The sequence below is a fragment of the Myotis daubentonii genome, chromosome 9 (assembly GCF_963259705.1).
Source record: "Myotis daubentonii chromosome 9, mMyoDau2.1, whole genome shotgun sequence".
Lineage (NCBI taxonomy): Eukaryota > Metazoa > Chordata > Mammalia > Chiroptera > Vespertilionidae > Myotis > Myotis daubentonii.
Genome location: NC_081848.1, coordinates 24233954 through 24258138, shown reverse-complemented (window position 1 = coordinate 24258138; position 24185 = coordinate 24233954). Strand labels below are relative to the sequence as shown.

Here is a 24185-nt window from a genome sequence, read left to right as displayed (position 1 = left end):
TGTAAAAGACAGCTGAGAATTGAGAATGGTAGATGGAGAGAAGGGTGGAGTCATGAAAGGATTTTTTTTTTCTATTTAAGATAGAAACAGTGGCATCTCTGTATAGATCTAAAACAGAAGAAAACTGTAATTTAGGTTGGGAGGGGGGACAGTCACCTGCGAAGGCACAGGATTTGATCTGCAGTGGAGGAGCTGGCCTTCGATGGAATAGAGACAGTTCATCCACAGTAACAGGGGTGCAGGAAAGTGTGTAAACCAGGCAAATGTAGAGTGATTGCTGGGCTCACTAAGGTTCACTTGCAGTTAGTGGTAACGAATTGAACATAAGACCAGAAAGCATGCTGTAAGCTTCTCCATTATGTTTATCTGGGTGCTGGCAGAGCAAGAATTAGTCTTTATCAGGGTTATGGTTTTTCCAAGGAAGTAATATGGAGAGAGAGGGACATAGATTTGAGTATGTATTATCAAGAGAGATGATAATAATGAACCTGGGCAATTTGATTTAACTACATAATGCAGAATTCTCCTAAACATTGGCTTATACAATCTATAATAATAAAAGCGTAATATGCTAATTAGACTGAAGAGCCGAACGACCTTCTGGACAACCTTTCGGATGAAGCCAGGGCTGTGAGGGCTGAGGCAGCGGCCGCAGCTGCGAGGGCCAAACCCCTTGCACGAATTTCATTCATCGGGCCTCTAGTTTGATAATAATGAACCTGGAAACTAAGATGGATATAAGAGGAAGAAATGCCATGAGAACAGTAAGGAACAGAGAAAAGGTCATGGGAAAAGTAAATTATTGGAGCTGTTAGGGTCAAGGAGACATTGAATTAAGAAAATAGACTAGCTGAGAAGGTAGGAAGTGGTGGCTGGAGAGTGGAATGCTTGAATTGAGATCTTTGGATGGTGCCACTATGAGAGCAGAGAGCTGAGACAGTTGGAGGTCAAGGAAGAGAGAGGATGTTGAAGAGTTGAGAGACCAGAGTGTGAGAAGGATCCATTAGGTAGACTTGGATATAAGAATATTCATGGGAATTGTATTGGGGAATTGATAGTGAGTCAGATGCCAATAGCTTCAAGGAATGAAGTAGAAGAACCCACGGGTTTGTAGATGGCTGCAGTAAGTAGGGTAATGTGGTCTGTTATTTTCAAGGAGGAGCCAGGTTTTGATCAGAGTAAGAGATTGAAAGAAACATTCATATAAGAGGCTAAGGGTATTGGGAATGTTGCTGGTGATGACCCATGAATTCCTGGGGGCAAAAGGGAGGATTCTAGGAAGTGAGAAAGGCAAGAGTGATGTGTGCAAACACTCACCCAAGCACATTCGCTTCTTGGATTTGGGAGCTCTGATTGTCAGGAGTCGGGGAAAGAAGATGGAGAGATAAGCCAGGCAGCTCAAGAATGGCTGCTTCCCCATGAGCAATGCTGGCTAGAGAGTCTTCTTTCTGCCCTCAAGGTCATTTGTAAACTGAAAGCTGACCGTGGAGAAGCCAGAGGTGGCTGAGTGTTTGCACAATTACAGCCCGTTGGCAGAGGTTTGGTGCCCTCAGGCTGTGGCAGTTGGTGATCTGATCATGTTGAGATTAGAGAAGGCCCCAACAGGTTGCCCAGGCTGTTGACTCCAACTGTCAGTCTCTAATGACAAGGACAGAGAAGGGAAACCATTTTCCATGTTTGCTTCTACCTTCCTCTTAACTCCTCCTGCATCCCCTGCATCGGTGTGGGCACTCTCTCTGGAGCACATCCCAAAAAGCCCAGGGCCTTCCCAGGTAGGGTAGTCCATTAGCCCTGGGGGGGGGGGGGGACACAATACAACCTCCCCATTTATTCAGGCCACGGGCCCAGAGAGGATATTCCCACAATCGGACATGCATTACTTTAGCACAACTCCGACGCCCAAACCGTAACTTCTGCTTTTGCATTATGTATTTGAAACCGCTCAGCTCTTTATATGGGAAAAGGAACACTGTTCTGCTCCCCTCAGACAGACAGACAGACCATCACAGTGCTGTGCAGTCATCCATAAGTTACTTAACTTCCCAGGCTCAGTTTGCCTGCCTGGGAATGCAGACATTACCTTCCCTGTTTGCACCAGGTGGTGTCTTAAGGGGAAGAAATGTTTGGACCCAAGTAAGAATTCAGGTCCATGAACAAGGAGAGGTGGGAGCATTGGAAGCTCCTCCTCCATTGCAGCGAGACCTATTCAAGCTCTAAACATCCTGCATCTCCCCGCCGAGAAGCACAGACCACACGATTTCCCAAGCATCGGAGTAGGGCAGACACAATACAAAAGAGCAGCGATCATTTCAGAACTGGCTATGCTCGAATTTTTAATACATGGTCAAGGCGGTGGGAGAGGACCCCTCCAACCCAGAGTTGGGAGGAAGCGCGCGCGCCGCTGCCCGGCGTGACGGCCGCGGTCGCCTAGCAACGGGCGGCGGGGATGCGCGCGGGGCGGCGGGCGGGGTGGGCGCAGGGAGCTCCCGCAGTCGCCGCCCACACCGCACGCCCTCCAGCCTCCCGGAGCGCGCGGGAAACTTTGGGGCTTCTCGGCCCTGGGGCGTCGGCGCGAGGCCTGGCGGACGCAGCGATGAGCCCCGCGGGCTGAGGGCTGAGGATGAGGCCGCGGCGCGCGCTGGGCCCGGGGAGCCGCGGGTCGCACCCGTGGAAAGTTGGCGCGCACCTGCCCGCGGCTGGGGGCGCTCGGTCCCGACCGAATTGCTCCCGGACTTTCTTGGGCCATTTCTTCTTCCCCGGGGATCGGGCGTCCCGAGCCATGCGTGGCCCCGGGTCCACGAATTCTGATCCCTGGGAGAGAAACCGCGCTTTTCTCGAAGACCTGCGCGCTAACTGATGCTTAATCGATTGGCGCCGAATGGTTGCAATTCCATTTTTGTTTTGTTTTGTTTTTCTTCTCCCTCCAGACAATGACTTTGTGGAATCCTCTCCCGCGCCTTACAACCCGGAGGAGTTGGGTAAGTCCCCCTTTGCCTTTCTTCTCTAATTCTGCTCGAAAACCACGCGTTTGGGGGGCGCCCAGACGAAATCCTTGGGGGTTTGGGGGAGGGGGAGGGCCAGGGAACACTTCCTGTCTGCGCGTTCATTCAGGGCGAGCACTGGCAGTTTCTGGGTGTGTGCTCCGGGGTGGTGGGGACAGGGTCCTGTGTGCGATGAGGGACAGAGGGAGGGGGCCAGGCCAGGGGTGCTGCTCCGGGCACCACGCACAGCAAACTTCCCGACCTGGGGCCTCTGTAAGCATCCAGACCCATCCTGGCTGGAAGGACGCCACGGCGGCAGGTTCTGCTTAGCCACGTACCGTGCACGAGAAGGACATCCTGTGGATAATCCTTAACCTGAACGTAATGAAGTGCAGGACCACAACCGGCGATCCAGTAATTAAATTCCAGGACCTGGGCGCTGCATCCCTTCCTGGTTCCGATTCCTCATTTGGCCGTCGGTGTCTGGAAATAGGGCATTTCCTCCTCCTGTGCGGAGATCTGTGGTGGGCGAATCAGACACTTGTCCAAGACAGACTTTCTTATGTGAAGAGGACATTGGCACCGTTAGGATCCCCCTCAGTATTTCTGCCACCCAGTCTCACTTGGTGGCTTCGTGGTTGTGTGTTTTTCTTTCTGCTGCTGCTACTTCTCTTACTCTTTTCTTCTTTTTTTCTCACTCTGGTTTAGTTTAGCTGCTATCAGTCTGGGCTCTCAGGCCTGTCTTTGCTATTCTCTTATCACCGGCTTAAAAATCTTGCCTTCCTCCGGCGAATGACTGTTTAAAAATGTTTATCCACAGTGCCCTTCTCAGCCTTGGGGACTGTGTTTCCCTCTCAGCCTGGGGTCAAGCCCCACACCACCTGAAGTAAAATTCCATCTCAGCCAAGCCTTGCATTGATTTCTAGGTCTGGATCAAGGATGGCATTCTGAGGCAGAGATGGGTACCTTGTTTTATTCAGATGTGTTTCTGACAAGTTGTGAGACAATCGCATCTCTGTAAATGGAATCATAAATTAAGCACACCCGCAAAACTAGCTTTTAAAGACAAACGATGGTGAATCCTTTTATGAAATGAAAATGACATCTCAACTATAGCTTTGCATGAAGTGATTTTTTTTTTTTTTTTAAAAAAGCGAACGCTTAGTGATTTGCCCCACGTGTGGATAATTGTATGTTAACGTCGCCAGCATGGCCACTCCACAGTGTGACAGAAGCTGTTTGGTCCTTTTCAAGTATAGATAAGCATAAGCAGTGGCAGGAAGGGCCTCCCTGCTCTGAGAAACCACCTGTCTAACTGCTAAATCGTTTGCACTCACAGAATGATTTATGCACCAGAAGGGCCCAGGTGTTTGACCCTCTTCCATCCCCATCTCTCTCTCTGAGACTGACAGGACTGCCCAGCTGAGTCACTGATAAATAGGGGAGCCCTTCCAATTAGCGGTAGAGAATAAGAAAGCAACCTTTTTTTCTCTACAGCTTTCCTGTGGGGCAAGTCCAGTTTCTCACGAGGAAATGAGAGTGTGAGAGGAATCATGGGGCGCTGGGCGTCCAGGGTGACAGGGAATATAAAACACAAGTCTGGGAGTCTGAGACCAGGGTTCTCGCCCTCACTCTGCTTCATCTTCCTTAGCAGATATGTTAACCAGCCTGTTTTCTCATCGTGGAAAAGCCGGGGTTGAGCCAGATGACCTCTAAGGTGTCATCCAGTTCTAGCCTCCTGATCGGCTGTGAGGGGCCCGAAAGCAGAGGGTGCCCGTAGCTGTTGGGTATTTATTACTCACATCCAAGTGCCATGCTGTTTGGGAGCATGGTGTCCTCCGAAGGGCTATCCTCTCTCTGACGGAGCGGCTCACTGGATGGCACTGCATTGTTTCCATGCAATTTGGGTCAAAGAGGGAGCTGGGTTTCTCCCTTGGAAAGAATCAGGATAGGTTTTGGTGCTTGTCTTAGACTCAGCGGGAACAATGCCTCTTACAGCCGGTGATGAGCTTGTCAAGCAGTCATCCTTTCTGGAGCACAGATTCACCCCCGGCTAGAATGTAAGGGTGGAGGGAGAGGTAGGTCATGAAAACTTAGTTCTATCACTGCACTTACTGTGACCTTGGGCAGGTGTCCAAAGTGCCCTTCGCCTCAGTAACTCAGCAACCCACGGGGAGACCTTGCACGGATGCTGTAACGGTGCACGTGAAGCACCACGGGCTGTATATGCAGGTATTCAGGAAGTATTTGTTGTTGTTATCTTATTATTGTTATTTATTTGAAAGACATTCCTTTCCCATGTGTGAAGGATGGACTAGTTCTTATCAATTGTCCCACCTCGTAACCAAAACCAACTTTATTTCTACAATTTTCTCTGCAGTGTAGCTAGTTTCCAGAAACAGATGCGCGGGCATAGCGATCAGGTCAGTTGAATTGTCTAGTTATTTGTCCCTGAAGCAGCACATGGAATGAGGCCTTTGGTAACAGTCCCACCACTTTCTCTGGCATGATCTGTAGTCTGTTTCACCTCCAAGTTTTCCTATCAGTCTCCCAACGTACCACAACTGGCTCCCTGAGGAATTACTTCTCAGTGTTATAGCAAGATCACATAATGAAATTAAGGTACCAAAAAAGGGGGTTTTTGAAAAGGCATATACCTTTGGATGAATGCTATGTTGAAGGCCTCCCATGATGGAGAGTTCAGAAATATGTCCTCCCTCCTGCGGCAGTTTCACTGGGTGAGGAGGCAATACCCACACCTCTTCAAAGCCTTTCTGTAGTCCCATCCACAGGTAGAAGCGATGGCCATCTCAGGAGGTAAGAGAGATGCCTAAGGAGTTGGGGTGAACCTAGTTGTGACCATGACTGCCCCTGTCTAATAGCCTTCATCGACTCCCCACTACCTAGAGGATTGGTTCAGCATAGGAGGACCTCCACCCGCTGCATTACCCCCATTTGCTATAACCTTCTGGTTATATTGAACTATGGGGTGGTCTCCATAATCAGATCTGTTCCCTGTGTCTGTGGGCCTTTCCTCCTCTCCGCTCCCCTCCCATGGCTGGTTCCTCCTCCTCCTTTGACACTAAGCCCATGAGTCATGTCCTGCTAGTGTTTCTCAAGCCTGCACATTCGAATGGGCAGAGCTATTAAAAGTCCTGACTCTGACTAACTGTACCAGAATCCTTGAAGTGTAGTCCCAAACATCAGTGTTTTATCAGCTTGTGTGATTTTTTTAAAGTCATCCCTCAAGTGACTCCCATATGTAGCCAGAGTTGTCCGCTACTGCCCTTGATTGTGGCCCCTCATTCTCCTTGGTAAACCTAGCAGCCAGCACAGTGCCCGGCCCAGGTAAATCTTCAATAAATGTTTGTTGCACAAGTGAGTGAGGGAGTCAGCCTGGGATGCTGTGTCTTTTCATAGTGATGATACAGCTCCAAGATTGGCCTCTCTGCTCGTAGTGATGGTGCCTTGGGGACTGAATCCTTTGACCTGTGACCTCTCTCTCCTTTGTTCGTTTCTTAGGCTTATCCAATTTATCTCTTATTACTATTCTTAAAAATTCAAGTGTTAAAACCATGTGTAGTGCTTAAGAGCATGTGGGTTTGGTTTGTGCCCCACCTCTGATTTGCCTTACGACCATGGGCAAGGCACTCAATCCCTGTCTCTGCTTCCTAACCCGTCAAACCATGTGCTGACTATTTTCAGATGCTCTTCTAGGCCCACTCACCACCCTTCAGTGCCCCCCCCGACACACACACACACACTTTTGTCAGCAGTCCCTTCATCACTTTCTCCTGTCACTCCTCTTGGGCACACCACCCATTTTCTGATAGGGCCCTGACAGGGACAGTGGGGATGATAACAGCACCAGCTTCCGAGCGTGATTGTGAGGAATAAATCATTTTAGGAGGAAGGGGCAAACGAAATAGCCATCATTAAACATGTCCTGTTTTCATGTCCCTAGGCAAATGCTCTGACACCTTTGGGCATGGTCAAAACCTTCTGAAAGATTTAATTTTTAACATATAAGTTTTTTAAATGTTGCCATTCATCTCCTCTTCCCCACCCAGTATTGGAAGGTTCCGCCAAGACTCAAGAGTTAGGAAAAATCGGTTCCAAGTCAAATATATCCTGCATCCAAAGTTTCTTCCCTCCCATTCCTGGGGGCGAATAAGGAGACACGTCCTAGACTTAACATTCACCTACTTGGTGCCGGGCACTTTACATGTGTAAATAGTCCGCTCAGCCTCCCAGCCTGGAGTTTAAAACATGTCCCCCAAATATAGTGATTTCTGAGCATGTCTCTGCCCATATTGCTAAGAAAGCAAGTCTTTCTTTAGGGCTGTTCCCCAATCTTATGTCCAAGAATTCTCAGGGGGTGCGCCCTTGCATCCACGGAGTTAGTTCTGGCTGCTCTAGCCTTTCACCAGGGGAGCTGGAATTCAGATTGTCTTGCTGAGGCTCGTGGACACCATGATAACTGCTCCAAGTCCTCTCTTAAGAAACCAGTGACCACATGTCTCGGACATCACTGCTGCTGCCCCAGCTCACCCCAGAACCTGGAGGCTTGGCATTTGTCTGTTTCCCCTTGTCCTAACCTATGTTGGCCTCAGGGGTGAGGACCCTGCTCTCCTCTGTACTCTTTCAGCCTCAGAAGGGACCCAGGTCCTTCAAATTACTACACAAGCCTAGCCCCACTGAGAGTCTGGGATCAGATTGGCACCATGGCCAGCTCTGAGCCAGCCTCCAATCAGCCGGGGCCAGGCACCCCACCCCTGGACCCGCCCCAGATCTCACCACCCTTGGAAGCTATTTCTCCTGCCTTCCTCCAGCCGCAATCCCAGAACATAGCTTCCGAGAGGAAGGGAGTTTTCACCCCAGTTTAACTTTTTCTCAGGATGATTGACAGTGGAAAATTCAATTCCCTTCACAGGAAACCTCACCCTACGGCAGGGGGTGTGGTCTGACCTCCAGGCTGCAACAAAACATTCACAGAACTGTTCGCCATTGTCCCGGTTCCCTAAGTCCGGGCAACTCTGTCTGTTCTGTTACTGATCTTGTTGGGCACACTGCTCATTTCATCCTCAGAACGACTCAGTGAAGCCGCAGAGAGGATTTTCACTTTATGGAGGAGGAAAGGGCGGTTCAGGAGGTTACATTATCTGTCCAATGTCACACAGCTGGTTAGAGGCAAAGTTTAGATTCAAAATATAATCTCTGACTCCAGAGCCAATCTCAGTTTCCTGGGGAGGAGAACAGACAAGTGCCCTCCTCCCGGGGAGACCTGGCTGTGGGTTAAGTAAATAACATGTGAAAGTAACCAGCACAGAGCCTGGCAAGACAGCATGTGGCTGCTCAGTACATATGCTTGTTGAATAAGTGAATGGTAGGTACTCAAAAGATATAAATACTTTATTAGACCATCACCTAGTGATCAATATGCGCTAAAGGAATTGTCTGTCATGGGACTCGAAGCAACAACCAGAAAGATTTCTCTGAGCTTTATTCACTTCCTGCTCTTCCTGCTCTGTGTTCCAGTGTAGGGCTCCGGGGACAGGAAACCTCCTATGGCGCGGATGTGATTTCTAAAGGGAACTAAACCGTTGTAGCCGCATCATTTAGGGCAGGTCGGTAGAAGCCTGGAGAGAAATCTGGACCCATAACTGAAGGCAGGTGGACGCAGGCTCGGGTGTGAAATTCATCACGGCTCCCTGGATGTGTGTTTGCGAACTGATACTACTACACATTGCCCAGGAGGTAGAGTTTGTTTTTCAGGGAGAGATTGGAGTAGGAAAGGGAAAATGACAATACATTCTGAGGATTAAATGCTTAGTTACCTTGGCTAAGAAAAAAAAAAGAGCAAGGGAGATAGGGAATAGTGGGATAAAACACACACACACACACACACACACACACACACACACACACACACACGTGCGTGGTGCGCATGAATGCGAAAATGGAAAGGACATTTTCTTGCCAAAGCGATGTTTTTACTAGAAGTCTAGAAAGAGACTGTGTCGAGTTATTCCTGGGTCTTAAACACAATCACGACTGCCTAGAAAGGATAGTATTTCTTCCCGTGTTAAGGACACTGGAGCCTAAAGGGTGTTAATGCCCAGCCTGACCTGCTCGGGAGAACTGTGATTCTGGTTTCTGGGTCACGTTCTCACTGGATGATCGTTCTGGAATATGCCCTGTTTGTTTTTGTTTCTCTCCAACTGGTTTTGCCCAGGGTGGGCCCATCAAAATGATTCAGTACCATTTGTTTCTCTCGCTGTTACCCTTTCCCCTTTTCTCCCCTCTTCTCTCTGGCCTCGTCTCTCTCTCCCTGCCCCCTTTCTGTCTCTGGTCCCCTATGTCAGTGTCCTTCCCCTTCCTCCGCTAGCTCCCTCCTTCCTTTTCCCATCGTCAGCTGGAATATGGACAGAAAGGGCAGGGCTTGCCTTCCTGGGGCTCTCTGCCAGAAAATGGAACAGGTCAAATTATAGAAATGATTTAGAAAGAATGCTTTTTGGCAAAATGGGGAAACAGATGTTCAGGGCTGGGTTTGCTGTCTCTCGCTGCCTGCTGCCTGCTGAAACGCCCTCCTTTGCCGGACTCCTCGCCAGGGCACTCCTGGGGTTATTTTCATGTCAAATACGCATGTACATTTATTGCTGCTTAATTCTCCTCTCCCGGTGACCTTTGTACCCCCACATACAGAGTGGACAGGCGCTGTTTAATAGTCAGCATTTTATGGAAACTTACGATTCTTTTTTTTTTCTGGAGGATATTTTTTCCATTGATTTTTAGAGCGAGTGGAGGGAGGGCGGGAGAGAGGAGAGGAGAGAGAGAGAGAGAGAGAGAGAAACATTGATGTGAAAGAAACAATTCGATTAGTTGCCTCCCGCATGTGCTCCAACTAGGATAAGGGATTGAACCTGCAACCCAAGTACGAGGGCCGGCGCTCTAACCATTGAGCACATTGGCCAGGTTCTTAAGAAAATAGAGAAAGGACGGACGTGCGGGTGTAGAACCTCATCTGAAATGGAGTCTAGGGAAAGCTCGGGGTTGAAGGGGGCTGAATGATAGTCTGTAACCTGCCAGGGCTCCTTTCTTTCTGTCCCCAAAGGTTTGCTGTTTACTGACTGTTGACCAAAAAGAAAAGTCCATTATTGTGGCCCTTTGTGGCTGACCAGCCAGAGAATTTAGATTATTCCATCTTTTTTTAAAAAAAACATATTTTCCTTTTGGCTCTAAAAACCATTTCCCCCCAAACTCAAAAGCCATTTCCCCCCAAACTCAAAAGCCATTTCCCCCCAAACTCAAAAGCCATTTCCCCCCAAACTCAAAAGCCATTTCCCCCCAAACTCAAAAGCCATTTCCCCCCAAACTCACACATTTGCTGTGGATGGCATTCTTGCTGGTCACCTCCGCCTCCATCCCCAGTGGAGCGGTTGCAGTGATTAGGGTGAGTGCTGTGAGGGCAGTAGGCAAGGAGGCAGGGGGCCCCAGAGAAGAGGAACCTGACTCAGTCGTGGAGGCCCATGGGAGGCCAGGCGGGCTTCCTGGTGGAGAGCAATCTTCCCAGTGTGACCTGAAGAACAGAGGTCCAGGGCATGAGCAGCATCATCTGCCTTAACAGCTGGCCGCAGCCACAGCAGCTCCTCCTCCAGGGCCCGTGTCACCGAGGGCGGAATAATGGAGTGCCAGTGAGTGACGCTGAACCTTCTGCCTCAGACAGGTCTACACAGTGGGACTGTGACCTCATGAACTCCTTCCTGAAATGCTGTGCATATCCTCACGGCTCCAGGAGTCTGTCCCACCAGTAAAAGGTCCTTATATTTGGCTAAGTGGGGCTCCATGGGAGAAAGCTCACGTGAATTTCACTCTTTCCCCGTTAGGATCATCATTATTCTTTGTACCACTCTCAGCTCCTGGGAGCTGCCATTCCACACGGTTTAGCAAATGAGAGACTGAGGAACCCTCTAAAGGTGTAGGGACATAACCTAGCGTAGGAAGGCATTGTCAGAATTAGCAAACAAAAATACAGCATAGCAGTTAACGCTGAATTTCAGGTAAAAAGCAAATGATTGTTTGTAGTATATATGTGTCCCCTGCACCAGTTGGGATTTACTAAACTAAAAGCTCTTGTTGCTTATCTGAAATTCAAGTCCGACTGGGGGTTTATCTGGCAGCCCTGGGTGTGGGAGCAGCACCTGGGCTGCTCTGCCCTTGCATTGCGTTTGGTTTGCTTTGTTAGGTGAGCTCAAGCCCTGCTCCGTTCCTGCCGTCGGTACTCAGTCCCCATCGGACTCCATTTGGGTGCTTATGTCAATGAGATGCAATGGCTGATAGGTGTCTTATTTTATCACCTCATTAGAAAATGGATGCAAAAATTAACCCTTCTTGCAGCAGAAATCCTGGACAACTTCAGGGATTTGATGTGCGCTCCATTTTATATAACACGTATCCCAGGCCAGTCTTTCTCCTGGACTGGCTGCAGGACTTCTGGTGTCTGTGTATGGAAGACTCATTTTCTCTATTCTCTCTTGTAACCTGAAGCTGAGGTCTAATCTACTCCATTTTGAAGAGTCAGAGCATCTTAGTGTCCTCATCCCCTGAACACCCAGGGTCCTCCCTCCTTAATGCATGGGCACTCAGCCTGTGCCAGGTCGTCACCAGAGGGGGTGCTGTGTGTATGTGGGAGGAGCCTCCTGAGAAAGCCTGGTCTAGAGCTGCAGTGACCATTCTTATAACACTTTCTATGTAGGCAGCTTAACCCTGACTTCTTGTTCTTGAACCCAGTTCTCCATGTTTGTGTTCTAGACCTTTAATTTTTTTTTTTACTGTGACCCAACATAAGGGTACATTTTACATTTAGACTCACAGGTACAATTTTTAATATGAATACAGCTAAAATTGAAGTTTTGTGGCATAGCAATTACACCCTTATTAGATGGGCTGCATCTGATGTTTTCTAATATGTTTTATTTTATTTATTTAAAATGCTGTTCAGTGATTTCCACTAATGGGTTGCCAACTACTCTTTGAAAACAATGCTCTGGTGTGTTATATAGCGAATTTAGAATAAGTTCATCCATTCCTCTTTCCTTTCTGAAGATGGCTATCAGGTTGTATCTTAATCTTCTCTTCTCCATGTTGTTTATCTTCCTAATATGCTCTGGTTTCTCCATCCATTCCCATCCTGCTCAACATCGGCTGACTGCCTGACAGTTGAGGAGTATTTCCCTTTAATCTGGTACTGAGAACTAAGCACATGATCTCACTATATAACTTGACCAATACTTGGCATAGTGGGGTCATCAGACCCCTTGATATCAAGCCTGCAACCACGTTACTATCACTCCATGAATCAATACCCATTAGCGATGGTTATTTAATTATTTTAAACTAGAGGCCCGGTGCACGAAATTTGTTCATGGGAAGGGTCACTCAGCCCGGCCTGCACCCTTTTGCAATCTGGGATCCCTCAGGGGATGTCCGACTGCCAGTTAACCAGCAGTCGGACATCCCCCTCAAAATCTGGGACCACTGGCTCCTAACCGCTGGCCTGTATGCCTGCCTGATCGCTCCTAACCACTCTTCCTCGGCCCCAGCCACCATGGCTTTGTCCGGAAGGACATCTGGAATGATGTCCGGAAGGTCGTTTGGCAGTCTGGTCTAATTAGCATATTATGCTTTTATTATTACAGATTTGCCTAAAATACACAATCTAGACCATTTCATCTCTGTTTTGCCTATAACAATATCTGGAGATATTTTTCTTAATTGAGGCGTGAGTGGCCGTGAAATCAAGATGCTCATCATTCATATATCCTGGATTTACCTATTAAATATTCCAAAAACGCAGGACATGTAAACAAAAAGAAACTGTGTGTCTAGCACAGTCTAGCAGAACAATAATTCAAAGTCCTCTAATGTGACCATATTTTGAAAGAAAATGGATAACAAGTTGGTAATAATAGCTAATAATTATGGTGTATGTGCTGCGTGCTAAGCACTGTGCTGAGAGCTTTACATGCTGTTGACTCATGGATTTCTCACAACCTTTAAGGTGGATACTATTGTTAACTACTACTTATTAAAAGAAGGAAAACCAAGCTTTAGTAAGGTCAAGTGAGTTGAGTTAGCTAGTCAGATAACAATAGAGTGGCAGAAGGGGAGTTGTTCCCAGGCCCATCTGACTTCTCAGCCTGTGTTTTAAGATACTTAACTGTGTCCCACAGACTGGAAACCACCTCTGGTGGTTTAGAAAAAGAGGATGTTTGTTACATGCCTAGCACAGTGATTTTGTGGAGTCTTAATAGGTCCTACTCCCTTCCACAAGAAGGGAAAAACTTAGTAAAAGTTCAGGTCCCTAGCAGCCCCCAAGAGTCTGTGAGTCCATCCATCACCAGCTACACCAGGGTCAGGCCTCAGAGTGCTTTCCACTGCTTCACCCAGGCTGGACTTGCGGGGAGCCTCTCTCCTGTCCAGGCGAGCTGGGAGGAGGAACTGCTTGCTTGTCAGAAAAAGTAATGCAGTGGTTAAACCAGGCTTGAATCCTGCCTCGTCACTCATAAGCCACCCGACCTCGGGAAATTCACATAACCTCACCTAGACTTTTCCTTCATGTGTAAAACTTGGATGATAATACCTACCTTCCAGGTACCGATAAAATGCGATAGTGTTTGAGATCACCTGGCACAGAGGAGACACTACTCGGTACGTGCTATGTTAGAACTGAGAACTGGGCTTTGACCATTCTTCTCCTACGACGACTCTTGCCAATTGCCTTATTTAGGTTGGGAGTCTGTGTTCATAGAAAGGTAGGTTCCCCCAAATATGCTACACCAGTGGTTCTCCAAGTGTGACTCATGGACCAGCTGCATTAGGGTCATCTGGGAACTTGTTAGAAATGCAATTCTTGGGCCCCACCCTGACCTACTGAATCAGAAGCTGTGTGTCAACAAGCTCTTCCGGTGACTGATGCAGCTGAAGTTTAAGAACCACTGCCCTACTGCACTGGGGATCCTGGTCTTCCCCTTTTTTAATGGGGCTCATTCGAAGCCTCTAGAGAGATCGTATCTTTTGTATAAATATTGTGATCAAATACATAGACTATGGAGTTTACTTTCAGGTTGTTTCTATTTAATCCTTTTATATTTTACCCCCAATTGGTCATTTTCTGATGTTTCCTTTCTCACTTCCACTTAGTTTGAAACTCATCTGTATATGCCTTATGTCATAAAGGTTGAATAGAAAGGATCCATTCCCAGATACTGGATAAGGGAGACTGGTACCATGGCTAAGGAATTCTTCCTGGACCCATCCCTGGATCCCCGGTACTGGATACCTGCAGGTCCTCTCTCCTTTTGCCTCCTTTGTTTCTTACACTCATTGAGCTCTTTCCTGCTTCAAGATCTTTGGACATGCTGTTTGCTCTCCCTTCTTCATCACCTTCCAGAAGCCTTCCCTTTCCACCCCTTCTAAGAAGCCACCATTCTCCTTTGTTAGTCTCAGTGATTGCTCCTTTTCTTCATCACACATGGACAAATTTGTATTATAGATTTATATATATACATTTAGTGAGACAGAGCCCATACCAAGGTATTTGGGCAACAAGTGGAGTGTCTTGTCATTCAATGTAATTGATAACATTTTTTGAATGAATGAATAAATGAACCATTGTAGCGCTCACATAGTTTTGCCTTCTTTCAAACTGTATTGTGCTTTCCTTTCAGTTAATCCTTCTGTTTAGGACTTATTTTTTTCTGAATATTTCTAATTATTTCACTCTCTACCTTGGACTTTTCTGAAGACTCTTCTGCATCGTATGACACTGGCTCTATCACAGAACACCATAAGTACTTCCTGATTTCCGGATGAATAACATCATTTAAATTTTAACACCTCACCCCACTCTGAGTTTATGCTGTAAAACAAGTTTTTCTCCTGAACCGAACCATCCAGAGCTGCTGAAGCCACTAGGAATGGTGAAAGCTTCCCCATTTCTCTGTGTTTGGCATTTAAAGTACAAGACATGACGGTGTTTAGTGTATATTCTAGAAAGAGGAGGACGAGAACTGTTGTATAAGTTGTGGAGGGGCCATTCTTCTCACTGTTCTTTCTAGCTATGGGCAGAAAGCACATATTTTCCGAATAAAACACCGAAGCATCCTTTTCAGAATGGCAACCACAAGGGATCTCAAGTATGAACATTCTGACCTAAGTTATGTCCAATTATTGTGACAATCCTTGTTTTTAATAGACATCTTGTGTTGCTGTTATTTTAGGAATTCAGTACGATCCTAGCTTTAGGAAAAAAAGGTGTCTATATCATCTTTGGAAATAAGAGAGTAAAACATGATTAGCTTTTTGGCTGATATTGTATATTTTTTAAATTTATTTTTATTGTTGAAAGTATTACAGATGTCAGCTTTTTTCCCCATTGACCCCCTCCACCCTGCACCCATGACTAGTTTTTTGTTTGTGAAAAGAGGGAAAGGAAGAAACTATTATAGCATGATATACTACAGGATAAATGAAACTGAGGCTGCTTCTTATTAGTATGCAATTGGATTCACCCAACAACTCAGTAGAATGATCATTATGGTCAGAAGCTTGGGAGCCTGTAAACTAGGCAACATCAGTTACTCAACTAACTCAATGGTTCTCAACCAGGGGCAGTTTGTCCCATAAGAGACACTTGGCAGTATCTGTGGAGGTGTTATTAGTTACCACAACTTGATTTGGGGTAGGGTGTTGCTACTGGCATCTAGTGGGTAGAAGCCAGGGATGTTGTTAAACATCCTATAATACACAGATCAATCTTTCACAACAAAATATTACCAGCCCAAAATGTCAATAGTGCCAAGGCTGAGAAATCCTGAGATAATCAACCAAAAAGTATGACCTTTAATACTCCCAAGGTTTTTGTAGTAGTAATAGTGGCAAATACAAATTAAGATGCATATCATTTATTAAATACCTGCTATATGCCAGGCTCTTTATATTCACAGCTACTCCGTATGTCAGTCAGGATCTGACCTCGGGTTCATTTGGGACCAATGTCTCTACCCTTCCTCTTTATTTTTTTTTTAAATATATTTTTATTGATTTCAGAGAGGAAGGGAGAGGGAGAGAGAGATAGAAGCATCAATGATCAGAGAGAATCATTGATTGGTTGCCTCCTGCACGCCCCCTACTGGGGATTAAGCCCACAGCCCAGGCATGTGCCCTTGATCGGAATTGAACCCAGGACCCTTCAGTCCGCAGGCCAACGCTCTATCCACTGAGCCAAACCAGCTAGGGCTACCCTTCCTCTTTAGCTGCATTTAGGTGCATTTTCCCTGGACAAGTTCATATCTACTCTCTGTTTCTTGTGTTTTAGATAGAACAAATGGTGTGTTTAGTGCATACTGGTAATAAGTTCACAGGAGAAAGTCATGAGGCAAGAAGAGACTGGTGTGTCACATGGGCATGAAGCTAATAACATCCAGACAAACAGGCCGATCCATAGCTTGCTAACTGAGCCAAACGCCCATGTAGGTTGGTAGTATAGACCCTGGCCCCTAGGAGGTATTTAATACATATTTGTTGGGAGGTTTTTTCATAAAGAGTCTTTGGGTAAGTTTCAAACAGAGTAGGGTTTCCAGATGATCTGTTACAATACATCTAAATCTTCCTAGGAGGAGTTCCCTCATGTCTAAGGCAGCTGAAATTTCCAGACCTACAGAGGTGTCTCACCTGTGTATCTTCCACTTGCCTTGCACATCCTCCTCCTCTTCATTTGTCACTCTTCCATTCTTCATTACTCTGGCCTGGCAAAAGCTCATCCCCTGCCCTTCCTCTTGTCAGAGCAATAGTCTCCCTGCACCCTCTACTTTAAGCACTCCCAGTAGTCCCTGAATTTTGTCAATAGTTTGCAAGATGAGGCAAGGCGTGTGTCAGAATCTCCAGAGGAGGCAAGTGCCATGTGACATGCCCATGCCTTTATTAGTAATATCTTTCTCTCAGTACATGGATTTTTTTGAAACTTCTCACCCTCTCCCACCTCCCAATCCTGCAAAATTGGTCACTCCTTTGTGCTCCCATAATGCTTTGTTTTAACCTGTGATATGGCAGCCATTTCACAGAGGAGGAAGCCGAGGCTCTTGTTAGGTTACTCTCCATAGTTGGAAATGGGTGGAGCCAGGACTTACTCTAAAGGCCAAGTTCATGCTCCTTTACCTGGATGCCCATTACCTCACCCTTCTTCCGGCCTCTGTGCTTGTCTGGTACATCCTGGTGCCTGCCTGGTTTGGAGACAGTTCTCTGAGCTGTTCCTAAGAACGCTGAAATTGTTCCATCATCACCTTCCCAACTTTCCTAGGGGCGAGTAAAAGACAACCTGTGTCACTTTAGAAAGGAAAGATGCTGACCTTTAGAGTGTTTGTGCAGATCCAAAGAAAACACAGATGCTGATTGGTTCACCTGGCTGATAGTGAAACTGCATTTAGTTTTTATTATTAACATACCTTCTTCCTATTTGGCCCATACTTTGGAATCTCCAACCAAATATTACTGTAAAGTGTTATTGATGATCTCTTGCTAGTCAGATCCAAAGTCTTTTTCTCAGGCCTTAGTTCCTGAACAGTAGATTCAGATGTAATTGATGTAGAAGATTATTCATTTTCCATATTTGATGTAGTGATTATTAATAGTTGGAGTTCAGGTATATATATGGAGGGGGAAATTGGCCTCCAGCAGGTCTTTCTGTCGATAATGCCATGAATTTGACTTGTGTTATCACTTGGTATCAATATGAAGAGTCCAGGCTGGTCCACCTAATTGAATCAGAAGATTCCTGAGCCCACAAGCTGTGCCTGTCACTTCATCAGAAGTCGAGGAATCTGAGAAAGGGACCCAATTCCTCAGTTTCCTGTCTTCTATGCCTTTAAACCTGCCCAGTTCTCTGCTTCTCCCACCTCTTCCTCTTCTCCTTTTTTCCCTAATTTTTTGTTGTGGGCATTCCAGGTAAACCAATCTTCACAGCTTCATTTATTCCCCTCTATACCTTTTCTCGGCTTCTCACTCAAGCTCTTCTTTTTTTTCTTTTTAAACTACTTGCTCAAGAGAGCTTACAGTGTTTTTTAAAAAAATACATTTTATTGATTTTTTACAGAGAGGAAGGGAGAGAGATAGAGAGTTAGAAACATCGATGAGAGAGAAACATCGATCAGCTGCCTCCTGCACATCTCCTACTGGGGATGTGCCCGCAACCCAGGTACATGGCCTTCACCGGAATCGAACCTGGGACCTGTCAGTCCGCAGGCCGACGCTCTATCCACTGAGCCAAACCGGTTTCGGCCTCAAGCTCTTCTTATTTCCTCTTGCTCAGGGGATAGTAAGTCTCTTAACATCTTTCTCAGACAAGTTTCCTCTCTCAGTCTCTCACCTCTGCTTCTTCCATCATGGGTCCAATGACCCATTCTTCAAAGAACGGTCCATTCTCCCTATGATGCAGGTCCAAAATCTGGGTTAACTTGATTGCGTTGCTCTTTCTCCCAGGATAGCCATCTAGTCCACGAAAAGAGGAAAATCTTGCTCCAAAGGTTTGGTATCTTTCTTCATTGCATGTGGTATATTCAAAGATTAGGTATCTGCATGGTATCTCTTCCTTTCCATCTCCTTTGCCCCAACCTCTCAGGTCATTGCTTCCTGCAACTATTTCCCAGATCCTCTCTGCCTTACAGGGCTATTGGAGGCTTGGTTGAAATAATCATAGCAAGTATATGGTGAGCACTTATATGCATTGTGCTAAATAGTCTATGTTTGTTACTTCATTCAGTCCTACAACCACCCTGTGAGGCTTAAGTGCTATTTTCATCACCGTGTAAACTGAGGTTTAGAGAAGTTAGGCGACTGGCCCAAGGTTACACAGATGGTGAGTGGTTGCGCTATGACTCAATCCATGCCTGTTTTGTTCCCAGGGGTGCTTGAAACTTATAAATTCTGTTGCCTCCTAGGATACAGTATGGTATCTAATAGAGGTCAGTTAATAAATGTGCGTTTCCTTCCTTCCTTCCCTCCTTTTTCTGTCTGTTCTTTCCCAGTCTGTGCTAAAATGCTAGCTGCCTCTGAGCTCCACCACCCTTCAGTGCTCTCCTTCTTCCTGCAGTCAGAACTTCTCTCCACCTTTCTCAGGCACCTCCAGCCCTTGTGTTGTTGCCTTCCTGTTGTGTTTGCATATCTTGTCTTCTGAAATAAATCGGTGAAGGGCTTAGCTGCTTTTGTGTGCTATCAAGTACTAGGATAGCTGACTTTAAACAGAGTAGGTACTTGGTAAATAATCGTTAAATTACTGCATTTGGACTTTATCTGGAGAGGTTCCTGAGCTTCCCATCCTGAGAATCAGAAGACTAGATTGGAACCATCCGAAGAACACACAATCCCAGAGGAATGACTGAAGGGGAACAACTGCTGGCAGTCTAATTAGGCGATTGTCACAATCCGGCAGGAATGCTCAAAGGGATCCTGGTCTGTGAAAGGGCAAGGAGAGGGGAGGCACACCAGCGGTGTGCCCTGTGCATGCACTAACCCTATTAACATCTTCCTGCGCAACCGCAGTATCACCTGGCCTCTGGTCCTGGGAGCAGCAGAGCTGCCTTTGAAAGCCGGGGAGAAATGTTATGGTGGGGCGTTCGTTCCCTGTCTCCAGATCAAGACTCCCAAGGCCTGCCCTGGATAATTGGATACAATGGGGTGGGTGAAGAATGTTACTTAGCTTTAAGGCCTGGCTTAATAAGAGGTGGGGGAGAATCAGCCACATTTTCCCAGAGTCACTGTCTTTGCCTCCAGTAGGGCAGATAACGGCTTGGGGTTTGTGGCCACAGGATGTACAGTACATTTAAGAGCTAAGGCTGTGTAAGACCCGTTAGCAGCATGTCGTCCACTCTCCGCGTGTGACAGAGGCACTGGGGCCTGGGGAATGCAAAGAGGAACGCGTGTGGCCACTTTTCACCTGGAAATTCCACTTAAGAAAAAAAAAATCCTAAACGGAACCTAGCCTGGACTTAGAGGGCAGATAAGAAACCGATTATCTGCCGGAGTTAGCCTGGTGGGAAGGGAGAGCAAGTCGAAAGAGGAGGAACTGACATTAATTAAACCGCAGCGGGGGACAAAACAAGGGCGGCTATCGCCTTCCTAACTCTCCGGGAGACATGTCCGCTGGAGCTTCAGGCCAGACAGCCGGCGGGTTCCTGGACCCGAGGACGGTGGAGCCCGGCTGTAGGCGGGCTCTAGGGCCCAGCGGCCGGGCGCCGGGGCGGGGTGGAGTGTAGGGTTACAGTGACGAGCCCGGACGACCCTCCCCGACCCGCGCGGCGGGAGCGCGCGGGACGCTCTAGGACCCAGCAGCGGTGGTCGGGTTTGGGGCTGGAGGTGAAGTCCCGGCATTTCCCTTCTTCCTGTGTGAATGGGGCTGATGGTCGGGCGTCGCTTCCCCGCGCAGCCCCACGCCATGCCCCGCGCGCTGCCTGGCGGCCGCCTTTTCCAACCGCGGCACTGAACTAGCCATGATCGCCTCATGTGGAGGGCAAAGTTGCGCCGGGGAACTTGTGAGTCTGCGGTGAAAGGTAACCCGTCCCCGCTCGGGATGCGCCTCCGCGTCTTCCAGGTCTCCCGCGGGAGGGACCCGGTGCTCCCCGCCCCCTCCTGCTCGAGGCTGGGCGCCCTCTTCGGGGGCTCGGGGCTGAGTGAGCCTCGGCTCGGAGAGACTCGGGCAGCCGATTCGGCGCCAGGGGCCCGAGTGATCGCCACTGGAATCCTGCTCTCTTACCCAGATTTTTTTTTTTAAAGAGAAGAACTCCGTCTCCGCGCCACCCTGTAGGCCCCCAGTGCCAGCGGGTTGGGTCACAGAGCCCTGTTGCTCCGCGCCCCCTCCAACACTGGGAAGTTGTGTCCGCCCGCGGGGCCCAGGACCCGGGGTGCGGGCGCGCCCGGACGCGGGGACCGGCCTTTCCGGAGGGGCCCTGCCATATGGCTACACTCTCGGAGACGCGCCCGCGCCCGGGTCTCCGACTGCCGAGGGAGGAGGCGGAAAGGGGGTGGCCGGTGGCCGCTTCCCTCCGCGCGAGACAAAGGCGCGCACACCCTCCGGCCCGACGGGCTGCGCGCTCCCGGCCTGACCCTTCCTGCCGGCGGGGGAGTCGGCCCTGGCGGATGGGGGAGAGGCAGGGGTTGCGCCCCGGCCGCCTAGGCTTGGATCGCGTTAGCTTCTTCTTTGTTCTCCCCGGTTTATTTGACCGAAGCCGGGGAGTTACATCCCTTGCTGTTAATGCCGCCTTTAAAAGAATCTGGTTGGGGGGGGGGGGGGCGGGATCAAACTTTCCAAGATGAACTGTTTTTTTCTTGGATTGTGACATTGGTGGCGGGAGGGAGATTGGCGCGTCGCCCGATGGATGACAGCCGAGTGGAGCCGAGGCCCTGCGCTTGGGCAGGGGCCTAACGTGCCCGGTAGTCAGCCCTGCTGGACTGACAGCCCCTGCACGCACCCACCTCGAGGGCCTCCGCCGCCTGGACTGAGCTGGCAGCGAAGATGCCCGGGTTACCCCTGGGAGCCCCAGCCGGAGAATCCCGACTCCCGCCTGCCCGCAGCTCCCTAGCCTCGCCACGCCTGGCTCTCTAGTATCTCGACTGGTGGAAGGGAAGACTTTCCATTTTTGTTCGAAGGTCTTTTTGCTTTTGTGGCTTCGGTATGGGTTTACTGTCTCCAATTGGCAAAAGCTTTGGAAAGTGCCCAGCTTGCATGTGGATCACCTGCGTGGACTGGGGATTCAGCAGCTGGGACCCTCGCATGCAGCCTCCGGAGGCTTTGTGGTTTGGACCAACATTTTGGGCCCCTGGGCCCTGAGCTCCCTTGCCATCCTGACACAGTGCGGACACGGTTGCCCATGACCTTCTTCTAGGCATATCACGACGAGAGTTGAGTTTTTGTACTGCTGCTCAAGTCCTGGGTGGTGGGGGTTGGGGTTGGGGGGTGGTGGTGGTGGTGGTGGAGAGCCATTTATGATACCCTGAGATGCCCCTGACTACTCCAAACAATAATGCTATTTGACATAAGCAAGTAAAACCAGAATGGAGGGATATTAATAGCTACAATTCCAAAAAAATGTCCTTGCTTTTCGGGAAGTGAAAAGTCAGGGCTTGACAGAATGACCTCATTCAGCTGCTCCTGTGTAATATATTTTTAAAAAAAACTTTTTTTGTTTTAAGCTGAAAAAAAGAGAAAAGAATAGTCAGGGCTTGAAATGTTGAACAGTCATGGCTTTCTGCTTCCAAACTGCCGCTTGAGTCCCTGCCAAACTGACAGATTTCCTCTGGCTGCCCGCCACTCCTGGACACCCCTACACCTGGCTGCCCGCCACTCCTGGACACCCCTACTCCTGGCTGCCCACCACTCCTGGACACCCCTACTCCTGACTGCCCACCACTCCTGGACACCCCTACTCCTGGCTGCCCGCCACTCCTGGACACCCCTACTCCTGGCTGCCCGCCACTCCTGGACACCCCTACTCCTGGCTGCCTGCCACTCCTGGCGTCCACCACTCCTGGACACCCCTGCTCCTCACTGCCCACCACTCTTGGCGTCTACCACTTCTGGATTCTGGTAGCTCCCTGTGGTGGTCAGACCCAGGTTAACAATTAGGGGTCTGTCTGGATTGCGAACTCTTGAAGAATCTAGACCAGGGTTTCCCAACGTAGGGCACACGCCCCACAAGGGGGCAATTCGAGAATGAGTTATTAACAATGAATTTTTTGCATTTCTTATGGTTCTAGGGACCTCATATACAGTATATAAATATATATTGTGACATATTTATGCATTTCAGTTCTCTATTATATATGTTTTGAAACTTCATTTGCTATTTTTCATATCAGTTCATATTATTATTATTTTTAAAATAATTTCTTAGTGATTTCTTCCTCAGTACTTCAATGTCCTTTCGTTCTTTTATTTTTCTCTTTCATGGATGCCATTTTCTTTGAAGCTTGTTAACTTAATGGCCTTTTAGGTTTTCTCCACGTGAATAGGAGTTCACTTTTGAATAATAAGAATTATATGTCACATGAGGGGGCATCAGGATTTTGGAGATGCTTAGGTGGGGCATGGCCCAGAAAGGCTGAGAACCACTGCTCTAGACCAATGTGAAATTCATTTCCCAACACATTGCTCTGAGCGTTATAGTGCGGTTAGTGTGACTGCTCTTTATGGGACTTGTGGGAGCAATACCTAAATACACTTTGAACTGTTTTACAGAGGAGTAAAGGATTGGAAGCCACTTATTTGAGCAGAATGAAAAGGAGTAGGGCATAGAGAAGGCTGTAAAGATGCCCTACTCTCCCTGGTGAGGTGTTGGTGGGGTGTGTTTAGTTTTTGGAGAGATACATTTTCAAGATAAGGAAACCCTTGTAACCTCTGCAAGTGGATAGAAGGGGGAGAAGGTGCTGGACTTAGAAGGTCCGTTCCCCCTCCCCTTCTTTTTAAAGTGCACAGAAGTGTTGGTCTTTTAGGTCCTGTGCAGAGGGAGGGTGAAGAATACTAATGTATGGAAGGGCACATATATCTTTTCATGGAAGTTAATGGAGGACTTGCAGTTTAAATGAGGTTTTAAAGTGCTGTCCTTAAGAAAAGCACATGAATGCAGGAATGTGAGTGGTTTTATGGGCAGGCACACTGCTGATTAGACTTGAGAATGCCTGCCTTGGCCAGTTCGTCTGGAGGCATCTGCCTTTTTTTGGTCTACCCTTGTGCAGGAGCGTGGACCCAAGCCTGGGAGAGATGGCTGAGCCAATTTATGAAATTAGATGGCAGTCTGGCTGGTGAGAATTCTGTTGAAAAGTACAGCCCCTCAGTACCAGTGCTGTGTTTTTACTTAGTACTTTGTGGAAGTGCTCTGAAAATGACGAAGTGCTACAGTACTCCCCCATTACCTCCCAGTGGATGTCAGAAACTGCAGATAGTACTGAACCCTATGTATACTATGATTTTTCCTGTATATACATCTTTATGATAAAGGTTAATTTATAAATTAGGCATAGTAAGAGATTAGCAGTAACTATAAGAAAATAGAACAGTTATAACAATATACTATAACTAGAGGCCCGTTGCACGAAATTCATGCATGGGTAGGGTCCCTAGGCCTGGCTGGCGATCAGGGCCGATCGGGGCCTTCC

At 48.0% G+C, this 24185-nt stretch overlaps 1 protein-coding gene across 5 annotated transcripts in view; it reads left to right on the top strand.

Moving 5' to 3' along the window:
- Positions 1–24185, top strand: part of AMOTL1 (angiomotin like 1) — a 147463-nt gene that overhangs the window by 32082 nt on the left and 91196 nt on the right. For 2 of the 5 annotated variants that reach the window (XM_059708115.1, XM_059708111.1), the window contains exon 3: positions 2928–2978. In XM_059708115.1, coding sequence (XP_059564098.1) covers positions 2928–2978 — 51 coding nt within the window. Of the gene's footprint in view, positions 1–2927; positions 2979–20307; positions 20585–24185 lie in introns of those variants that run through there. The other 3 variants (XM_059708113.1, XM_059708116.1, XM_059708112.1) reach the window with 3 other exon arrangements.